Source organism: Balaenoptera physalus (genome assembly GCF_965194825.1).
Source record: "Balaenoptera physalus genome assembly, chromosome: 12".
Taxonomy (NCBI): domain Eukaryota; kingdom Metazoa; phylum Chordata; class Mammalia; order Artiodactyla; family Balaenopteridae; genus Balaenoptera; species Balaenoptera physalus.
Window position 1 is genome coordinate 68,778,827 of NC_138897.1, and position 18,124 is coordinate 68,796,950.

Here is an 18,124-nt window from a genome sequence, read left to right on the forward strand (position 1 = left end):
CAATGGCAGCTGTAGCCTTATTAACTGAATTTCTTTTTTTTTTATCATTTATATTTGATTTGATTTGATTTTGATTAAAAAAATTTTTTTAACATCTTTATTGGAGTATAATTGCTTTACAATGGTGTGTTAGTTTCTGCTTTATAACAAGGTAAATCAGCTGTACATATACATACATCCCCATATCTCCTCCCTCTTGTGTCTCCCTCCCACCCTCCCTGAATTTCTTAAATAACAAGACTTGAAAGTCGAAATGACTCCTTGATCCATGGAGAATGCATGTTGTGTTACAAACCTTCCATTTGTAAAAAGTACTCCTTGATCCATGCAGAATGCATGTTGTGTTAGCTGGCATGAAAACATTAATCTCCTTGTCCGTCTCCATCAGAGCTCTTAGGTGACCAGGTGCTTTGTCAATGAGCAGTAATATTTTGAAAGGAACCGTTTTTTCAACAACTGGCTTAAAATATTAGGTAAACCACGTTGTAAACAGATTTGCTGTCATCCAGCCTTTGTTGTTCCATTTCTAGAGCATAGGCAGAGTAGATTTAGCATAATTCTTAAGCACCCTAGAATTTTCAGAATGGTAAATGAGCATTGGCTTTAACTTAAAGTCACCAGCTGCATTAGCCCCTAGCAAGAGTCAGCCTGTCTTTCGAAGCTTTGAAGCCAGGCAGTGACTTTTCCTCTCTAGCTATGGAAGTCCTGGATGGTACCTTTTTCCAGTAGAAGCCTGTTTCATCTACATTGAAAATCTGTTGTTTAGTGTAGCATCTTCATTAATGATCTTAGCTAGATCTTCTGGATAGCTTGTGGCATCTTCTATATCAGCACTTGCTGCTTCACCTTGCACTTTTATGTCGTGGAGACGGCTTCTTTTGTTAAACCTCATGAACCAGCCTCTGCTGGCTTCAAATTTATCTTCTGCAGCTTCCTTACCTTTCAGCCTTCATAGAATTGAAGAAAGTTAGGGCCTTGTTCTGGATTAGGTTTTGGCTGAAGGGAATGTTGTGGCAGGTTTGGTCTTTTATCCAGACCCCTAAAACTTTCTACATATCAATAGTAAGGCTGTTTTTGCTTTCCTATCATTCCTGTGTTCCCTGGAGTAGCACTTCTAATTTCCTTTAGGAGTTTTACTTTTGCATTCATAGCTTGGCTAATTGTTTGGTGTAGGAAGCTAGCTTTTGGGCTCTCCTGGCTTTCACCATGCCTCCCTCCCTTAGCTTAATCATGTCTACCTTTTGATTTAAAATGAGAGATGTGTGACTCTTCCTTTTACTTGAATGCTTAGTGGCCATTGTAGGGTTACTCATTGACCTAACTCTAATTCTGTTGTGTCTCAGGATAGACCCGAAGAGAGGGATGGGGGAACAGTGGAGCAGTCAGAACACACACAGCATTTACCAGTTAAGTTTGCCATCTTACATGGGCGTGGTTCATGGCGCCCCAAAACAATTGTAATAGTAATATCAAAGATCACAGATCACTGCAACAAATATAATAATAACGAAAAAGAGTGAAATATTGCAAGAATGACCAAAACGTGACATAGACACGAAGTGAGCAGATGTTGTCGGAAAAATGGTGCCAATAGACTTGCTTGATGCAGGCTTGCCACAAACCTTCCATTTGTAAAAAGTACAGTATCTGCGAAAGCACAATAAAGCAACATGCAATAAAACGAGATATGCCTGTGTTATATTTAAAGGGCATTGGATTTAGCCCAATTTTATACTCTGTTCTAGACTCAGCTCTGCATGACTTGTGATATCTGAGCTGTAATTTCTACTTACATGGGACGATGAGTTGAACTGGATGATATTTTAGAGCATTTCCTATTCCCAGATCCCACAGTTTTGTTCCAGTGTATGAAATCAGTTTAGTTCACCATGCAGTTCCCCCTCTGCGTATGTGTTGTTGAACTCAGGGGGTGTTTCCATGAGCAGTAGCCTCAGGGCCTTCACAGGGTAGACCTGCCATCATCCTCTCTGCCACAGGTGCATGGGGGTCAATATAAAAGGTGGTGGTGTTTTTTTCTGTTTAGCCGTATTTTTACCTATCCTTTGAGAAGAAGGGAGAATTTGTCAGTGGTATCTTTTGCTGAATACTAGGCTAAATTTGGAGGGAAAATGCAAGTAAAAAAGCCTCGCCCTTGAGACTGTCAGAATCTGTGAAGGAGACGTGATAAATGAAGAGCACAGAACACGGCAGACCATCAGATGTTCGTCAGTAGAGACCGCGCAGGGCTGGGGTCCTGGGGAAGCGTGGGGACACTCAGGCTCCTGAGAGCCCAGGGGCTGCTGGGGCGACGGACACCGGATCTGAGACAGAGCCACCAGCCTCCCTCACCCTCCCCGTCCCTGAAGCTGTGGTGAGGAAGTCGAATGAGACATTCCCCCCAAAGAGGCAGTGTGTTGTCTAGGCCTCAGAGGCCACGGCCTGGCCGCTGCTCATCTGAATGAAGTGAGTCTCCCTGTGACGCGTCGAGCTTGTGCTGTGTGGTCTGCACTGTGAGGACAGTGTTGGGTGTAGGGACAGAGATTGCCGGCCCTGCAGACCAGCTGCAATCTGGCCATTCACAAGAAGTGTTGCTTCTTCATGTCAATAGGGAGTAAACTCACGGACCCAGTGAACACCACCGCAGATTCTCCGGCCAGTGTCTTGGACTCCCAGGGTTCAGGAAGCAGGGTGTGAGCATGTCTCTGCGTTTATTCCCAGCTGTTCTTATCCTTTTTAATGGCGCACTTGATAGCCCACACCCCGGCGGTGTCCTCTACGGTGGCTGTGTCACCCGTGGTTTTGTGGGGGGTGTGTTTATTGTCTTTTAAGCAAATGCAGAAATCCCTATTTCTGACTTCATTTTCTCATCACAGCACTTGTCACGCTGGCTTCATGTGCTTTGGGAACTTTACTAAAAACAACTGAGTCTCGAAACTACTCATGTTTATTTTAAAGTTTATGTGTGACATTATGCATGCATGTATAAATAAATATATGTATATTTTTGCCTCATGGGAATGAAAATGTGTGTCACAGACTGTGTGTGTGAAGTTTTCTTTGGCTGCCCGCAGTTACAGGGCTGTGCAGACGCTGAGCTCTCTTTGTTGCTTGTGTGCTGACTAATCAAAGAACTGATTTTTTCCCTTTTACATGTTTAGAATTGGAAGATTATTTTTCAAGTAAGCTACAACATAATTCAGTGATTTATAGTTGGATTCTTTTTTTTTTTTTTTTTTTAATTTTATTTATTTATTTATTTACTTATGGCTGTGTTGGGTCTTCGTTTCTGTGCGAGGGCTTTCTCTAGTTGTGGCAAGCGGGGGCCACTCTTCATCGTGGTGCGCGGGCCTCTCACTATCGCGGCCTCTCTTGTTGCGGAGCACAGGCTCCAGACGCGCAGGCTCAGTAATTGTGGTTCACGGGCCTAGTTGCTCCGCGGTATGTGGGACCTTCCCAGACCAGGGCTCGAACCCGTGTCCCCTGCATTGGCAGGCAGATTCTCAACCACTGTGCCACCAGGGAAGCCCTATAGTTGGATTCTTTGTTCATATTTTAATTTTCAAAGATTGATATATGTTATGCTTTTTTTTCTTGGCCACTCCGTGCGGCATGCAGAATCTTAGTTCCCCGACCAGGGATCAAACTTGTGCCCCCTGCACTGGGAGTGCAGAGTCTTAACCACTAGACCGCCAGGGAAGTCCCTATATTATGCTTTTTGAAGAAAAAGATACAAAATGTATTAAACGAAACAAACTGAAAGCTCCCTTTTTATATATAAGCAAAATGGAGATTTCTTAAAATATTACAGAAAATCAGTAGCTTGCTTTTGAGTAACACACTGGCATTTTATGTGGTTTAAAACTATTTTGTGGGTTCAATATTGAAATAAATGTTACTTTTGATTACTCTGCATACTTTTAGCTGAAAAGTGAAGTCTGGCTTATTTACTCTGTCCTTTTTTTTTTTAGAATAGAGATTTTAAGGCTAGCTGAGCTACTTTATAATGATTGTAGAGTTTTTCAAAATTTTCATTTCTTTTAAAATATGTGAACACTTCCATTCTTCTCTGATAATACATCTATATTTATAAATATTCTAATTATTTACACACTTTCCACCACTAGTTTAATTCTCAACTATGCAGAATTTGCTTTTACCTTTCTTCGAGGAATCAGATTTGGAGGAGGCAATCATATTTTCCCTGATGATTGTACATAAATTTTGACTATTCTGTTACCTTCTTATCCACACAGGATTGTCTTTGGAGGCTGAGAAAACAGGCAGAGGGAGGGTAATATGAAGCACGGCTCAACTCCTCTGTAGGCCCTGACCCCAGAGCTGTTGGCCTTTGCGGCCCAGCCCGGTGTGGACTGATGGCTGAAGATGGGAATAGGCTGCCCCATGGAAATGGCTTGAGTCTCTGTCTTGGGTCTGTGAGAAGGTTCTAGAGCCAGACTCACTGGAGTCTAGATCCTGGCTACTCAGATGTGGTCCAAGGACCAGCGGCATCAGCATCCTCTGGGAGCTGGTTCGAAATGCAGACCTGCAGACCCAGAATCTGCATTTCACCCGGGTCCCCTCGGGTTGCATGACTGCCTTAAACTTCAGGAAGCTCAGGTCCAGGTCACTGGTTTCCCAGGCGGCTGAGCATCAGAATCACCTTTGGAGCTGGTTAAAAACTACAGAATCCTTGTCGCAGCCCCCTGAGAGATTGATTCACTAGGTCTGGGGTGACCCAGCCAGATGTGGAACTGCTGGTCTGAAATGGATCACCCCTGGCTGGTGAGGGCCCTTTGAGAGAAAGGGTGAATCACCTTCTGAGTGTGTCTTGGGAGGGACCCACGTCTAGCCTGCTGTGAGCTTCCCTTTCTCTAGGCCTCCATCCCTGAGTGGACGTGTCACTCCTGAAGAGCCCTGGAGGCCTGCAGGCCACTGGACCAGCGTGCCAGCCACCATGTGCAGCTCACCTGATGGGAACACAGATTTACAGGCACTCCAGCTACCCAGCCTCCATCCCCTTCTCTTCCAGTTCCTATGGAAACAGATTGCAGGGAAACTGGGCACGGTGCTATCTTTACTCTGTTTTGGGGATCTGAGGTCTGTTTGTTACCATGGGAACCAGAAGGGAAAGGGATGGTAGTGGAATAGCTAGACTGCTTTTCAGTCTCACCAGTAACCTCGTCCTCACACACAGCCCTCTTCTGCCCAAGTGTACCTCTGGGCTCAGGGCCTGTGTGGTTGAGTGTGGCTGGGACTCACCCGGGGATGGTGGGTCGGGGAGGGGAAAGACAGGGCTCGTAGAACACCCTTGAAGGTGCCAGTCGCTTCCTTTTCTCCCAGGCCGCCATTTCTAGGTGTTGGTTTAAGTTACTGAAGTGTCACCCTTAGCTATTATTTCTTGTATGGTTCTGTTGAACATAACAATATGTTTTTATTCAGAGGAAGTGAAGAGATGAGTCATTTCAATAGTGGTGATTTCTCTGATGTGTGGAATCCCTACGGTTGGTGGATGAGCTGTGAATATTGCCTGGCTCGTGTGTTGGGGTGGAGATGAGGGCCTCATGGGGTGAACAGCAGGGCCAAGTCAGATGGAAGTCTTGGCCTGTGGTAAGGAAAAAGAAGCGTACCTGATGGCGACCTATTTAAATAATTGTTTGAAGATGGGAATATTAAATTCCAATCTAGCAGGCCCTAGATTTTAACTCTGAGTGTTCATCCATGGAGTGGCATTCAGTGGACCCCACCCGCTTACAGCCCAGTCGACTGACCACACCACCCACACGGCTCCCAAGGGTCTGACATCCAGGGTAGTGTTGCCCCTGCCCTTCTTCCCTGCTCCCCGTTCCTCCCTTTGCTGTGTTTTGAGGGCCTGTTGGGCGTTCTGAGGCTGTGTCCATGCTGTCGTGTATTTTCTTAGCACCACTGCCTTACAGCTACATTAATGTCCCACTTGACAGATGAGGAGACTGAGGCTCAGAGAGGCTGTGTAGCCTGCCCGGGTAGGGTGGCAGTCTGCTCAGCAGAATGGTCATTCTGAACCCCGTCTGTTTGACCCCAAAGCTGCGCTTGCTCCTCTGAGCACAGCACCTCTGTAGAGTGAGCGGCTGTGTCAGAGTTTGGCAGCCCCGACCCTCATTCTCTCTCTATCGTGGCCTCTGACCCCAGCGCAAATAAACAGGCAGCTCCTTGCTCTTTGACATTAGTCTTGTGTATTTACTTATGGTTATTTTCCTATTTCAAATGTATTTGTCAATGGATTCAGTTTTTCAGTCAAAACAGGCAAAATTTAGTTTTGATGATTGCATGCTTCCTCTAGGGACATTTGGGGAAACACTGGCTTAGAGAGAGTGTTTGGGTGAAAAGCAGTAAGAGCTTGCCGTTCTGTGAGGAGCACGATCACATCCTCCTCCTCGCTGTTAGAGGGCACAGTGGGGGCCAGGGGACAGGAGGTGCTGCTGTGATTGTGGTGAGGCCTCCTGTTGCCCCCGCCTCCGCCCCGCCACTGCCGGGGCCTCCTGAGGGCCCACTGCAGAGCAGGAAGGAATGGATCACTTCCTACTCATTGGCTCCAGAGGGGAAGGGAATAAATAAGGGCTGGTTTTAGAGGGAAAGGAAGAACTGAAAGAAGATGCTCTTTTCAATGGGGAGAAAGTTGCCGGTCAGGATGACGGGGCCGCGGAGTACTTAGTCCTGCGACACCATCAGACACTGGCCAAGTGTGGCGAATAATGGGAACAGGAACAGTGATGTCAGGCTCCAAACTTGGTGCTTAAAATTTCCTCCTGCTGCCGGAGCCCTGTGGTTTTCTTGGGTGGTTTCCTAGGAACTCTCTTGTCCAGATCTGATGGTGGACATGTTAAACAGACAGCTTCACTCAGTGTCAGGAACACTGACGTGGGCTCGGTGCACTGTTCAGGGTGGGGTGGTTTCTGTAGTGGTGATACGTGCTCTGAAGCTGCAGAAACTCTGTGGGCTGCAAACCCACAGGCCCAGGTGCTGCAGGACACCGTGTCAGGAGTGCCAGTCCTGTGTTACAGGAGGTATGTCTCACCCACTGGGGACGCTTGGTGGGACACATGGTACCTGCGGTGGTGCTTCCCTCATGAATAACACCTGTTTGCTTCTGCTGTGATGAGCACACACGTGGGCCTTTGTTACCAAGGCAGCGGAAACTGGTCTGATGAGCCCTGTCTGCTTGGCTGAAGGCCTCCAGATACACGGGGATGGGTTGTGTAGTCCCATTAGTCAAATACCACTCAAGCTTTCCCCTGAATTCTCTGCCCCTTCAGCAGCTGCTCTTTAGGACAGGTGCACTGTCATGGCCCTGCCCCATCCAGCCTTCCAGGAGGCCGGGAAGCTCTCTCAGTGTTTCCCTAACGGCTGTGGAGTTGGGCACTGCTCATCTGTGGCTTAGTGTGCTGGGGCCTTTCCCAGAGGGGGAACTCGCTCTTGTGCTCCACTGCCACCCAGAGCCCCTGTGTCACACTCTCGGACCAGCTGCTGCGGTGACATCAGCTCCGGGGGCCAACCTCAGACTGTACCATTTTGTGTTGTATCCTTGGACATCTGCTGAAACGTGTCCTTGGGCTTCTGTGATCAGACTGAGTTGTTCCACCAGTGCTGACTGGGCTAAATGAGTTCTGCTTCCAGAATTTGGTGTGGCTCCCGTGGTGGCTTTCTGGGTTGAATTCCATGTCGTCTTGAGAGGCTGGTCCAGAGATGATCTTCGAGTTCTTCTCTGTGAACCTGTGGTCTGTCTGGGGCAGTCCCAGGGTCTTCCTCCTCCTGGGATGGTGGACACGTGGCGTGTGCTGCTGCTCCTGCTTCCCTTAAACGAGAGAGGCAGCGGGGTGGTTGAGTGGAAGGAAGTGCAGGTCCTGAGAGGGTGCGGTGGGTCCGTGTCTATGAGCTCTCTGCCCACCTCCTCTCTGCAGAGCTAAGCGGGCTCCTCCTCGGTTTCGTTGTCTCTCTGCCAGGGCACCGGTCACTAAGCAGCCCTGTGTGTGTGACCTACAGTGCACCTGTGTTAAATTGGCCGCTGGTCGGAGCCTCGTGGGCCCCGGTGTGGGCAGGTGCCTGTCAGGGCTCACAGCACGCATCTCCCTTCTCCCATGTCTGTCCCAGACCATGTGTACCTTTCTTTGGAAACATCTAAGAAGAATATCGTTGGAGTGTTCAATCCACTACCACCCACCTCAAACAGGTTATTTAATTGTAATATAATGTGGAAAGTTTTCTTTTTCCTAGAGAAATATATTTTTCAGAAAATGAATATGAGGATGCAAGGCAAAGCTACTTGATGGATGTTTAGGTATCCTCTGTGTGTTTGATTAGAAAGCAGATGTGGAGCTGGTCTGGGGCTTCGTGCACAAAGGACACTTAGGAAACGTTTGCTAACGCGAGCGCCTGGCATTGTGCAGATGGTTCGTTTCCGTAGGAGCACCGACTGTTTCATTGTTGGTCATTATGTTAGCTTTTCAGGTGCCAGTGTCCCTGTTCCAATACCTCCTATCATGCAGAGGGCACTTGGTGGGATGTCCTCTCTGTGCAGAATTTCATTCTTGAGGCCTTGGGAAAGCTTCAGAAATATACGGAAAAGGACTTAAAAAGTCAGCACTTTACAAAGGTACAAACCAAACAGGGCGAAGGACAGAAGAAAGGCAGATTGGACCCTGCATGGTTATTTTCTAGTAAGGAGATGTAAAACCTGGGTCAAATTTATTTATTACCATCTATTGCTGTTTTTAAAATTTGATATTTCAATATGTAAACATGAAGAAAAATTGAATATCGAGACTCTTTTTCCTTTTAAAGACGAGTTTCTTTTTTGTCATTTGTTTAACTAAATAATAATAACAAAAGGTTATTCTACCACATTTCATACCAAATACCTCACCTACACATTTTCTTTACTTTTGTATCCTTTCCCTTTTCTGTTATTAACTTTAGCTGACATAGAGTGTTTGTGAGCTTAGATTTTTATCTATCAAGAACTTTAAAAATATCAAGACAAATCACGTGAGGAAATATGAGGTCGAACGCTCTGTCGTGTCCGGCTGGGTGAGATGGAGCTGGAGGAGGGAGGGTGGGCCATGCTGTCCAACCCCGCATCAGTCATCTGCCCAGGTGCGCTGTTCTTTAACATTGATTGGAGACCAGTGTTTTGTACATGGCCCCTCATTAAATGCACAGTAATTCGGAGTGTCATTGATGCTTCCACTCTACAGATGAGGAAGTTGAGGCTCAGGGTTAAGTAACTGCCAGAGTTGCATGTGGCCTAGAATGAGGTGCACCCAAGGCGGTCTGCCTCAGGGTCTGGCCTTTTGTCCTCTGGCCTGTTTGCATGGAAAGCTCTCCTTCCAGTGTGTTTTAAGTGGCGGAGGGTTGGCCTTGCCTGTGCTCCAGACGCCCAGCCTGACCCTCCCACAAGGAGCACCCTCCCGGTGTGCGTGCCCTGTGACCAGCAGCCTCCTTGGGTCCCAGGCCCTTGGTGCTACTTGCAGCTGAGGCAGGGCAGAGGGAGTAGAGTGACAAGGGAGTGACCCAGCCGAAGCTCAGATGTGATTCAGTGCAGTATAACCAGCATTTATTAGCTACCTGCTGTATGCTAGTCCCCATGGACAGTGCTGTGGATGCTAAGATTAGCAAGAAAAGGTTTCCATTATAAATACCTCCATAGACAGAGATAGGAGAGTGCAGGCACCTCAAATAGTGCCGTGCTAGAGTAGTGACCCGACAAGCAGCTGAACGAGAAGATGCAGCTTGTGTGGTATTCTTTAGGCCAGAGAGCAGGGAGGAGGTCACAGGCAAGGCACCGGGGTGCAGGCGCTGGCCCAGCAGCCCTGATGGGTGACGGTGGTACAGGAGCGTGTGCAGGGAGGGTGGAACCGTGGGCCCACGTTCCCTTTTGCTCTCAGCCCCCTTCCCTTGCTGTTCACACTCATTACCCCTGCAGGGCCCCCTTTTCTTGGCCTGCCATGCCCACTGTAAGCTGGTTTTATCTGAAGAAAATTGGGGTGGAGGAGAGTGCTAGGTGCAGAGCCGGCCTGTGCCCCTCACGCCAGTCTGGGAGGAGTGACCTCTGCTCAGCTGGCATCCATTTTCGAGGTGACTGTGACGTGCTCAGACTAGGTCAGGGGACCTTCGGTCAGTGCACGTCCGCCCGAGGACTCTGACTCTGCCCCTGCCCCAAGGCCCTGGCCCTTCTGCGCCTTCTCTTTGGGGTGTGTTGGTGTTGTGGGCGTGGCCCGATCTGGGCCTGGGAAAGTGGGGATTGTTTCAGGATCCCCTGAGCCCCACAGGCAGGGGTCCATGTGTGCCCCGTGCCCCTTTCTCAGCTTCTTCCTTTGACCAGTTTGCGTCTACAGGAGAGCCTGGAGATTGGGCCCAGACTGACACCTGGTCTGGTCCAGCTTTTCCCTCATCCTGCAGTGTGTTCCCTCTCCTCCCTGGGCCACCGTCTCCTCCTCTATAAAATGAACGGCGACCCCATGGCCTCCCCTGCCCATAGGTAGTGCGAGGAGGTAGTGGTACCTGTACTGATTATTAGGGGCAGTTTTCCTACTTAATTATCTGGGGGAAATGTTCTCCAGCTTGGTTTGGGGAGAGCTCAGACTGTAGATTCTTCAGGTTTTATCAAGTGTCGGATTTTCGAGGTGACATTTTAAATGATGGTCTAATAGAATTGCTACCTTCCATGTTTGCATCTTGTGTGCATATTTGAAGAGGGTTTTAGATTTTGTACTTGCTTCCTGAAGTGGTGACCTGAGTACCTGGAGCCCGTTGAGCTGACCAGGGCTCGATGGCTTTGAGGTTGTGTTATAAAAGCTGCAATTGTCATACACCCCAAATCACAGAAATTAAGAGCAGCGAGAAGGATCCGTACTGCTGTGCAGATGGCCCTTTGTCTGAGTTGTTCTCAGACTTGGTTTCTGTGCAGATTTTCTGTGCTGGTTCACAGTGTCCTTTTCACGCACATCTGTCCCGTCTCCCTTGACTGGAGACATGACCACTGGGGCCTGCTCAGATCAGAAGGGACCTCGAGCTCTCACCCCTCATGGTGCATGAGGATGTGGTAGCCTGGCTGAGCCTGGCCCAGGGCAGGGCAGGGGTGGTGGCTGCCGTGAGGAATACCTAGACTGAACGGCACTTCCCAGGTCTGAGTGTCTGTCCACGGGGCGGAGGGCTCCAAGCTTGGGCCAGAAGCAGACCCTCAGTTTTCTTGTCCCACTTTTCCTCACCTCTGTCTCGCTCAGAGTCCGTTGCCACTTTGACCTTAGATGAACAAGCCAGTAGTTGAGTTTTTTCCAGTAAGCAGTGTGGCACACTCTCAATGTATTTGTTTCTGTTTTCTGAGTCTTGCAACAGTGTCATGGTTTGTCGAGGTTGGGACCATCCCTTCACCTCTCCATGCTCCTTCCTCCGAGGGTGGAGCAGTGCCCGTCCTCAGACAGGTGGGACCTCTGCGGCCCGGAGCCTGCGGCTGCTCAGTCTGGCCATCACCCAGGTGGCCGTCACCTAGGTAACCAACATAACAGCGAGGCAGTCTGTCCATGGTGTGAGGAAATCAGAAATGAAACTGCGGTATTGATTCTTTATGCACTACACTTATACTAGTGTTACTAGATTTTGAGAAAAGGTGGTTTGACTTCTCTGTTGAGTTGGCCTCTGTGCCCAGCGTGAGACCCTGTGTTTCCTAAATCGCGTGTCTTTCCGCACTGAACTTTCATGATAGTTGTCATCTGTGGAATGTAGTTCTTTTCACTCCCCAGTGATTCTAGGGAGGCTGTGTGTTGTATGAGTTTTTGTGAACAAGTGGTAAAGCAAACGTATTCCACAACTTATTTGGTTAGGTTTCGTGGGTGTTCACGTTTTTAAGAACGTCCGTTGTTGTGGGGGTGTTTTTCCCTTTTGTGTGCTCTATTTCCTTAGTAACTGTTGCTCCATTATGGGAGGGACTTAACGACATGTTTCAAGTGCAATATTGAATTAATTTATTTCCTGGTTAGTCCTGCCCATCTTCCCAGTGTAAATAGAACATGTGTGTGTGCGCGTGTGTGTGTCCATGTGCCCATGACAGGATGGTGGTAGTGTGCTTGCTGTAGAGGGGCTCTTGAATGGGTTCAGGGTTACTCTGTGACCTTGCATCCTGGGTAAGTTGCCTCTTTCTCTCTTTGTTTTTCCTCTTTTCCCCCCTAGATTTTCCTGATTTGAGCATTACCAGCATTAAGGCACTTCGGTTTAGGAAACTACCTGAGATTCGGAAGTAGCATGGGAATAACAGTGGCTGGAGGGGCAAGAGACCAGGCGTTAGTCCCAACTCCTGAGCGCTAGTTTGGGGCTAAGTCATGTGACCTCTGTGGGGCTAGAGTTTTCTCTGTGGCTTGAGAGGATTTAGAGCAGTGACCTCCACGGGCCTGTGCTGGGTACTTTGCTGTGAAGTGTGAGTGCAGAGGAGTCATTGCTCGTTTTCCTTGTCTCACCTTGACTAGTGGGGTGGTAGCAAAAGCATTGCCAGTTCAGAGGCTCAGAGCCAGAGGTGTGAACAGCCTCTCAGCCCGGGGATGGCATCCATCAGCATGGCTCGGGGCAGCGGGTTGGTTTGCAGCGTCTGCCGAGCCTCTCTGTGCGCCTCGTCCAAACACCAGCAGCCTTGGTCCACCCATCCATCGTTCAGTAGACTTGTCCTACTGATGTCCACTGGGCACCAGTCAATGCCTTAGGTGCTCAAGGGAAACGTCCGTGTGGGGCTTACAGCTCAGCGGAGAGATGGTGCTGAGCGATCAGCACCCCTGCATGCAGCCACAGCTGCGGCCAGGGCCAGCGAGCCAGGTTACCAGGCTCTGCATTTAGTCCAGGCGTGGGCGAGGTGCCACCTCTGAGACTAGAAGGTAAGCAGGGCCCTCGAGGGTGGGGGGCAAGCAGGACAGCGATGTGTTCAGCTTCTGTGCCTTTTTCCTGATTCTTGGTTGGTTGCTGAGCTGTGAAAGCCGACGTGTGGTACCTCTGCCAACTCTGGGTCCCGATCACCCACCTGTTCTCCAGCCTGCTGGGTCACTTTCCTCCTGAGCATGGCTGCCTGGCCCCGTTCCCTTTGGTCGGTCCCTCGCTGAACAGAACAGACTCCAGGTTCTGGGGACCCACTCCTCTTTTTTGTGTGTTTCTAGAAAGGGTATCTTATCTGTGTTGTTAGTGGTGAGGAAGAAAACATTTTATGGCAGTTACAGGTTCACTTTCACTTGAAAATTGCATATTAAGGAGACTCCAAATGTATGTAGGAATATGCACGTCATCAGTTAATGAAGATAATTAAAATAAATTTTGGCCCTTCAGCCTGTGTTGGGAACCACACATGTCATGCTCTAAACATCCAGGCCAGGACCATGCCCAAGACCTCAGGGGGAGCTGTTACACACCTGTCGTCTTCCCTCTCTTTTAGAAGTAAAGTTAAGTATTGATGAGTGTGACAGAGACAGTAAGAGAAAAAAAAGAAGAATTTGTTGTTTCTTTTATTTATATCCACATCAGCCTCAATCTTTCCCATAGCCGTTTGAAATGTATAGCTTGGTTTTTTAAAAAATTGTGGTAGCATGCCTTTTGCAATGAAACAAGATAATTAAGCAAAACCCCTCAATAAAACAACAAAAACATCACCACACTTTAGTTTGTCTTTGAGTTCAGGAAAAGAGAACAAATACAGTCTAGTATTTCTGTGCATTGAAAGCATCATAGAAAGAGTAAAGATAATCAAGGTTTTAGGGCAGGTGGGCTTTTATTTTTAACTGGCAATTCCATTCCCTAAAGTAGATAACTACAGTGCACATGGTCCTTTACTCTGGGTGTTGGTGTAGGACTTTGGGACATTGATAACTGTCTCTACTGGTCATTTGATATGGAATGTTTAAATTCAGAGAACAAACATTTTCTCACATTTTCAAGCACTTCAGAACCACCATTTACATAAATGATTTTTAATTAAATTTTTTATCTATTCATTAAACTTGAGGACTCCTACTGGGCTGCACTTTATTAACTGAGATTGTTACTGCAAGTACATGAAGGCAATGCAGTTGAATTTCTTTCTTCATGTAATTAAGGTGCTTCCTTAATACACTAGGGCTTCCTTCCAGTTACTCTGTATTAGTGATGTTTTACTTTATTACCTTATGTTTACAGCAAGAGGGCTTTAACAGAGGGTTCCTTTCTGTTATGTGTTGTTTTCTTAAATTTTTTTCTTTTCTCTAGTTTGATGGTGAAAAAGAGGAATAAAGTTACATTTTCTAAAAATTAGCTATAAATTGTTTAGGATGAAGTGATAATAATGGAAGAGGTTCCTTTTCTCTAATACCAGAGATTCATATTTGGGATTCTGTTTTAAAAGTCTGGTCCTACGTAGAGAATGGACTTGAGGACACGGGGAGGGGGAAGGGTAAGCTGGGACGAAGTGAGAGAGTGGCATGGACACATATATACACTACCAAATGTAAAATACATAGCTAGTGGGAAGCAGCCGCATAGCACAGGGAGATCAGCTCGGTGTTTTGTGTCCACCTAGAGGGGTGGGATAGGGAGGGTGGGAAGGAGACACAAGAGTGAGGAGATACGGGGATGTATGTATATGTATAGCTGATTCACTTTGTTATACAGCAGAAACTAACACACCATTGTAAAGCAATTATACTCCAATAAAGATGTTAAAAATAAATAAATAAATAAAAATAAAATTTAAAAACCCACAAAATCCTGGTCCTTGGGCTGGTGCAGTGGTTAAGAATCCGTCTGCCAGTGCAGGGGACACAGGTTCGATCCCTGGTCCGGGAAGATCCCACATGCCACGGAGCAACTGAGCCTGTGCCCCACAACTACTGAGCCTGTGCTCTAGATCCCACGAGCCACAACTCCTGAACCCACGTGCCACAACTACTGAAGCCCACCCGCCTAGAGCCCGTGCTCCACAACAAGAGAAGCCACTGCAATGAGAAGCCCACGCACCACAATGAAGAGTAGCCCTCACTTGCCGCAACTAGAGAAAGCCCGTGCACAGCAATGAAGACCCAATACAGCCAAAAATTAAAAAAAAAAAAAAAAAAGTCTGGTCCTTTGGACTTCTAACATTCTTGTAGTTAATGTTGCTAGTATAACAACATTAAAATATATGATAAGTATTTGTAAAATGCTTTTATTATTATGGGATATGTAATATATATGGAACAGTTTATATTGATAGATTAAATTTGCTTTTCCTTCCTATTCTTTTAAAAAAATTATCACTGACCTTTTTTTCCCACTTAAGAGTCACTTTAAAAAAATATATATATATATATATTTATTTATTTGGCTGCACCGGGTCTTAGTTGGGGCATGCAAGATCTTTAGTTGCGGCATGCGGGATCTAGTTCCCTAACCAGGGATCGAACCCGGGCTCCCTGCATTGGGAGCCCGGAGTCTTAGCCACTGGACCACCAGGGAAGTCCCAAGAGTCACTTTGTAAAACAGCTCAACCCAAGTCCTTTCTGGCGTGCTGACAGCAGTGGGCATGAACCTCAGATCCCACTTGTAAGACCTCAGGAAACTGTTTAGGAAATGGATTTCTCCTTCAGGTGTCTGTGGCCTAGGGTAGCCTGGGGAGGACATTTGAATGTGTGTGACCTTTGTAACTGTTCCTAGAGCGGCTCGGAGCAGCTGGCCCCATCTTGTTCTGGGTGCAGGAGTCCTCCCGACACCCCACCCCTTCTCGGGCAGTAGGAGAAGTGCTACACGTGCCCCACTTCCCACACAGTGTGGTCATGGGCATGGCTCTGGGGGCTTCTTTTTCTTTTTTGGCCTCTGTGGGTCTACTGAGTTTCATGTTCTACAGGTCATCAGGAAAATGATCTCTTTCTTTTTAATTTCAGCAAGGGGAGAGGCGAAGCATAGAGAGCTGCAGATCAGACCCTCCTGAACCCCCCGGAGCAAGTGAGACCCCTGGAGAATGCTGGCTGCCAGGCGGCTGGGGGGGTCCTTCCTCTGAGGTGGGTAGGCCGGTGTCCGTGGGACAGCTTCCTCGCTCCTGGGCCCACCATGGCCTCCACTCTCTGGCTGGACGGCTGATGTGACCAGTGCCCCGAGCGTGCACACTGCTGGACTGGGTGCCGTCCCAGCTACCACCTGCTCTCAGAGTCTGGGAGCAGGGCAGGTTGGTGTCCGATGCTACCAGAAGCCAGACAGGCAGAGTGATGGCCTCCTGCAAGCTGAGATGGAGGTGACCTGAGGCCTCCTGGATGTTCCTGGTGACGGGACAGCTGACAAGTGGGAACACAGGCCTGCCGGGGAGCAGTATGCAGGAAGCTGGCTTTCAGGCCACAAATGCTTTCACAGGTGAGAATCCGCCACACTTAACTGAAGACTTTATTTCATCTCTTAGTCGATAGGTAATAAGATACCGAACAACTATATGAAATGAATATATGTCTACATTTAGGAACTGAAGCCCACACAGCGTCAAGGGGCTCAGGCTGCCATGGTGACTGATTTTGGCGAAACTATGGCGTGTTCTCCTTTTCTGTAGAGAGGAATTTGAAAGAGCATCAGACATTTTACGATTCTGCTTTGTTGGGTTGTAGGGCACACATAGTATCCGGCGAGCCGCCGTTCTTTGAAGAAAATCCATCCCTTGCAGAGCGGTGTGTTGGGGTGTCTTTCTGTCCAGAGCTGGGAAGACTTGGAGGGAATAGTTATGGCTGATGAGTAACCTCTCCCTCCGCGTTGTTAGTTTTCTTCCTGAGACTCGCTCATGTGTAGACGGTGGTGGGGTGGTGACTCTGAGCGCTGACCTTGTCCTGTAAAGGACTCGTGGAGAAGCCCCGTGTCACTCTTCCACGTGTATGTTCTCCCCCCGGGTCTGATTTGCTCCCTTCGCAGGGAACCACTCAGTCTGGCTGGTGCCCAGAGCCAGGGCCTGAGCCACGGGGCTTTTGAATTTGGATCCTGGTTCTTTGTCTGATTCACTTAACATCCCAGGAAGACACTAATGCTTCTGGGCCTCTGCCTCCTTATTTATAAAATGTGGGCCGTGAAGTTGAAGGACCTCATGGAATCCAGGGAAAACAGTTTTACGTATAAAGAGTTTTTTTTTTTTTTTTTAAAGGAAGGATGGTAGGAAAATTACAAGAAGTGCCTGTATTCTCTGGCTCTGTGAGTCCTAAAAGTTTGCAGGTTTTCCAGTTGTGTGTAGCGGGCAGCTCGGGTTGCTGGGGAGAGAGCGTGGGGCTCTTCCTCCCCGCTGGCTGGAGCTCTGCTCCTGACAGTCAACAGTGTTGTTCCTGCTCCCCTTGCTGGTTTGACAGTGAATGTGGTCACGTGCAGCTCTCACAGGAGAAAGGGCTGGAGGAGCCGGGCATGTGCAACAGGGGACCCCCCTCCTGGGGGCCAGCTGGGGAAGGTCCCCCCGGAGTGGTCAGGGCCCAGGAAGACGAGTGAGACGGCTGTTTCAGAAGAGCACGCGGAGCCCAGCTCTCTAGACCCTCCTCAGCCGGCCAACCCAACCAGAAACCCCTCCTCCGGTCCTCCCTAGGGGTCGTGCCTCAGCTGTCCATCCCAGGAGCTGCAGCCCTGGGGTGCAGCTGCCAAGAGAGTTGCCTGTGAGGCCATGGAAGGCAGCTCGTAAAGCAGCTCTGAGAAGAAGAGGGAAGAAGAGAAGGAAGAGAGGGTGGGACAGAAAAAACCTGAGGAGGGGCACGCAGCTCACAGTCCAAAATGTAGACGAGCCTGTCCCCATACTCCTCAGCTGTGTCACTGCCCCCCCAGGGGTGAAGAGCATCCCCCGCCTGGCTCCCGAGGCTCCCAGCTCACTGCCAGTTTCTCCTAGGTGGTCAGCTCTTCTGCCCCCCGGGAGGGGAAGCCCCCAGCCCGTCGGGGGGCCTTGGGATAGTAGGAGCTAAAGAATGGAAAGCAAGAATGGTTCAGCCTGGAGAACTGGGGGTTGTTAGGACAGTGCCTGCCCTGTTAGTTCAGGCCCAGGTAAGTGGTCGCTGTTGTGACTGTTCCTGCCCCAGTTGTGGGCCATGCACATGGCCCTCTGTCAGCTCCCCACACACTTGCCCTGAGCCACCCTCTCGGAGCTCCTCCCCAGCTCTTATTTTCTTAT

General features: G+C 48.5%; 1 protein-coding gene across 1 annotated transcript in view; it reads left to right on the forward strand.

The window, feature by feature from the left end:
• LDLRAD4 (low density lipoprotein receptor class A domain containing 4) overlaps positions 1-18,124 on the forward strand; it is a 302,931-nt gene that overhangs the window by 130,997 nt on the left and 153,810 nt on the right. The window contains 1 exon segment of the mRNA XM_082415863.1: positions 15,894-16,356. Coding sequence (XP_082271989.1) covers positions 16,260-16,356 — 97 coding nt within the window. The 5' untranslated portion in view covers positions 15,894-16,259.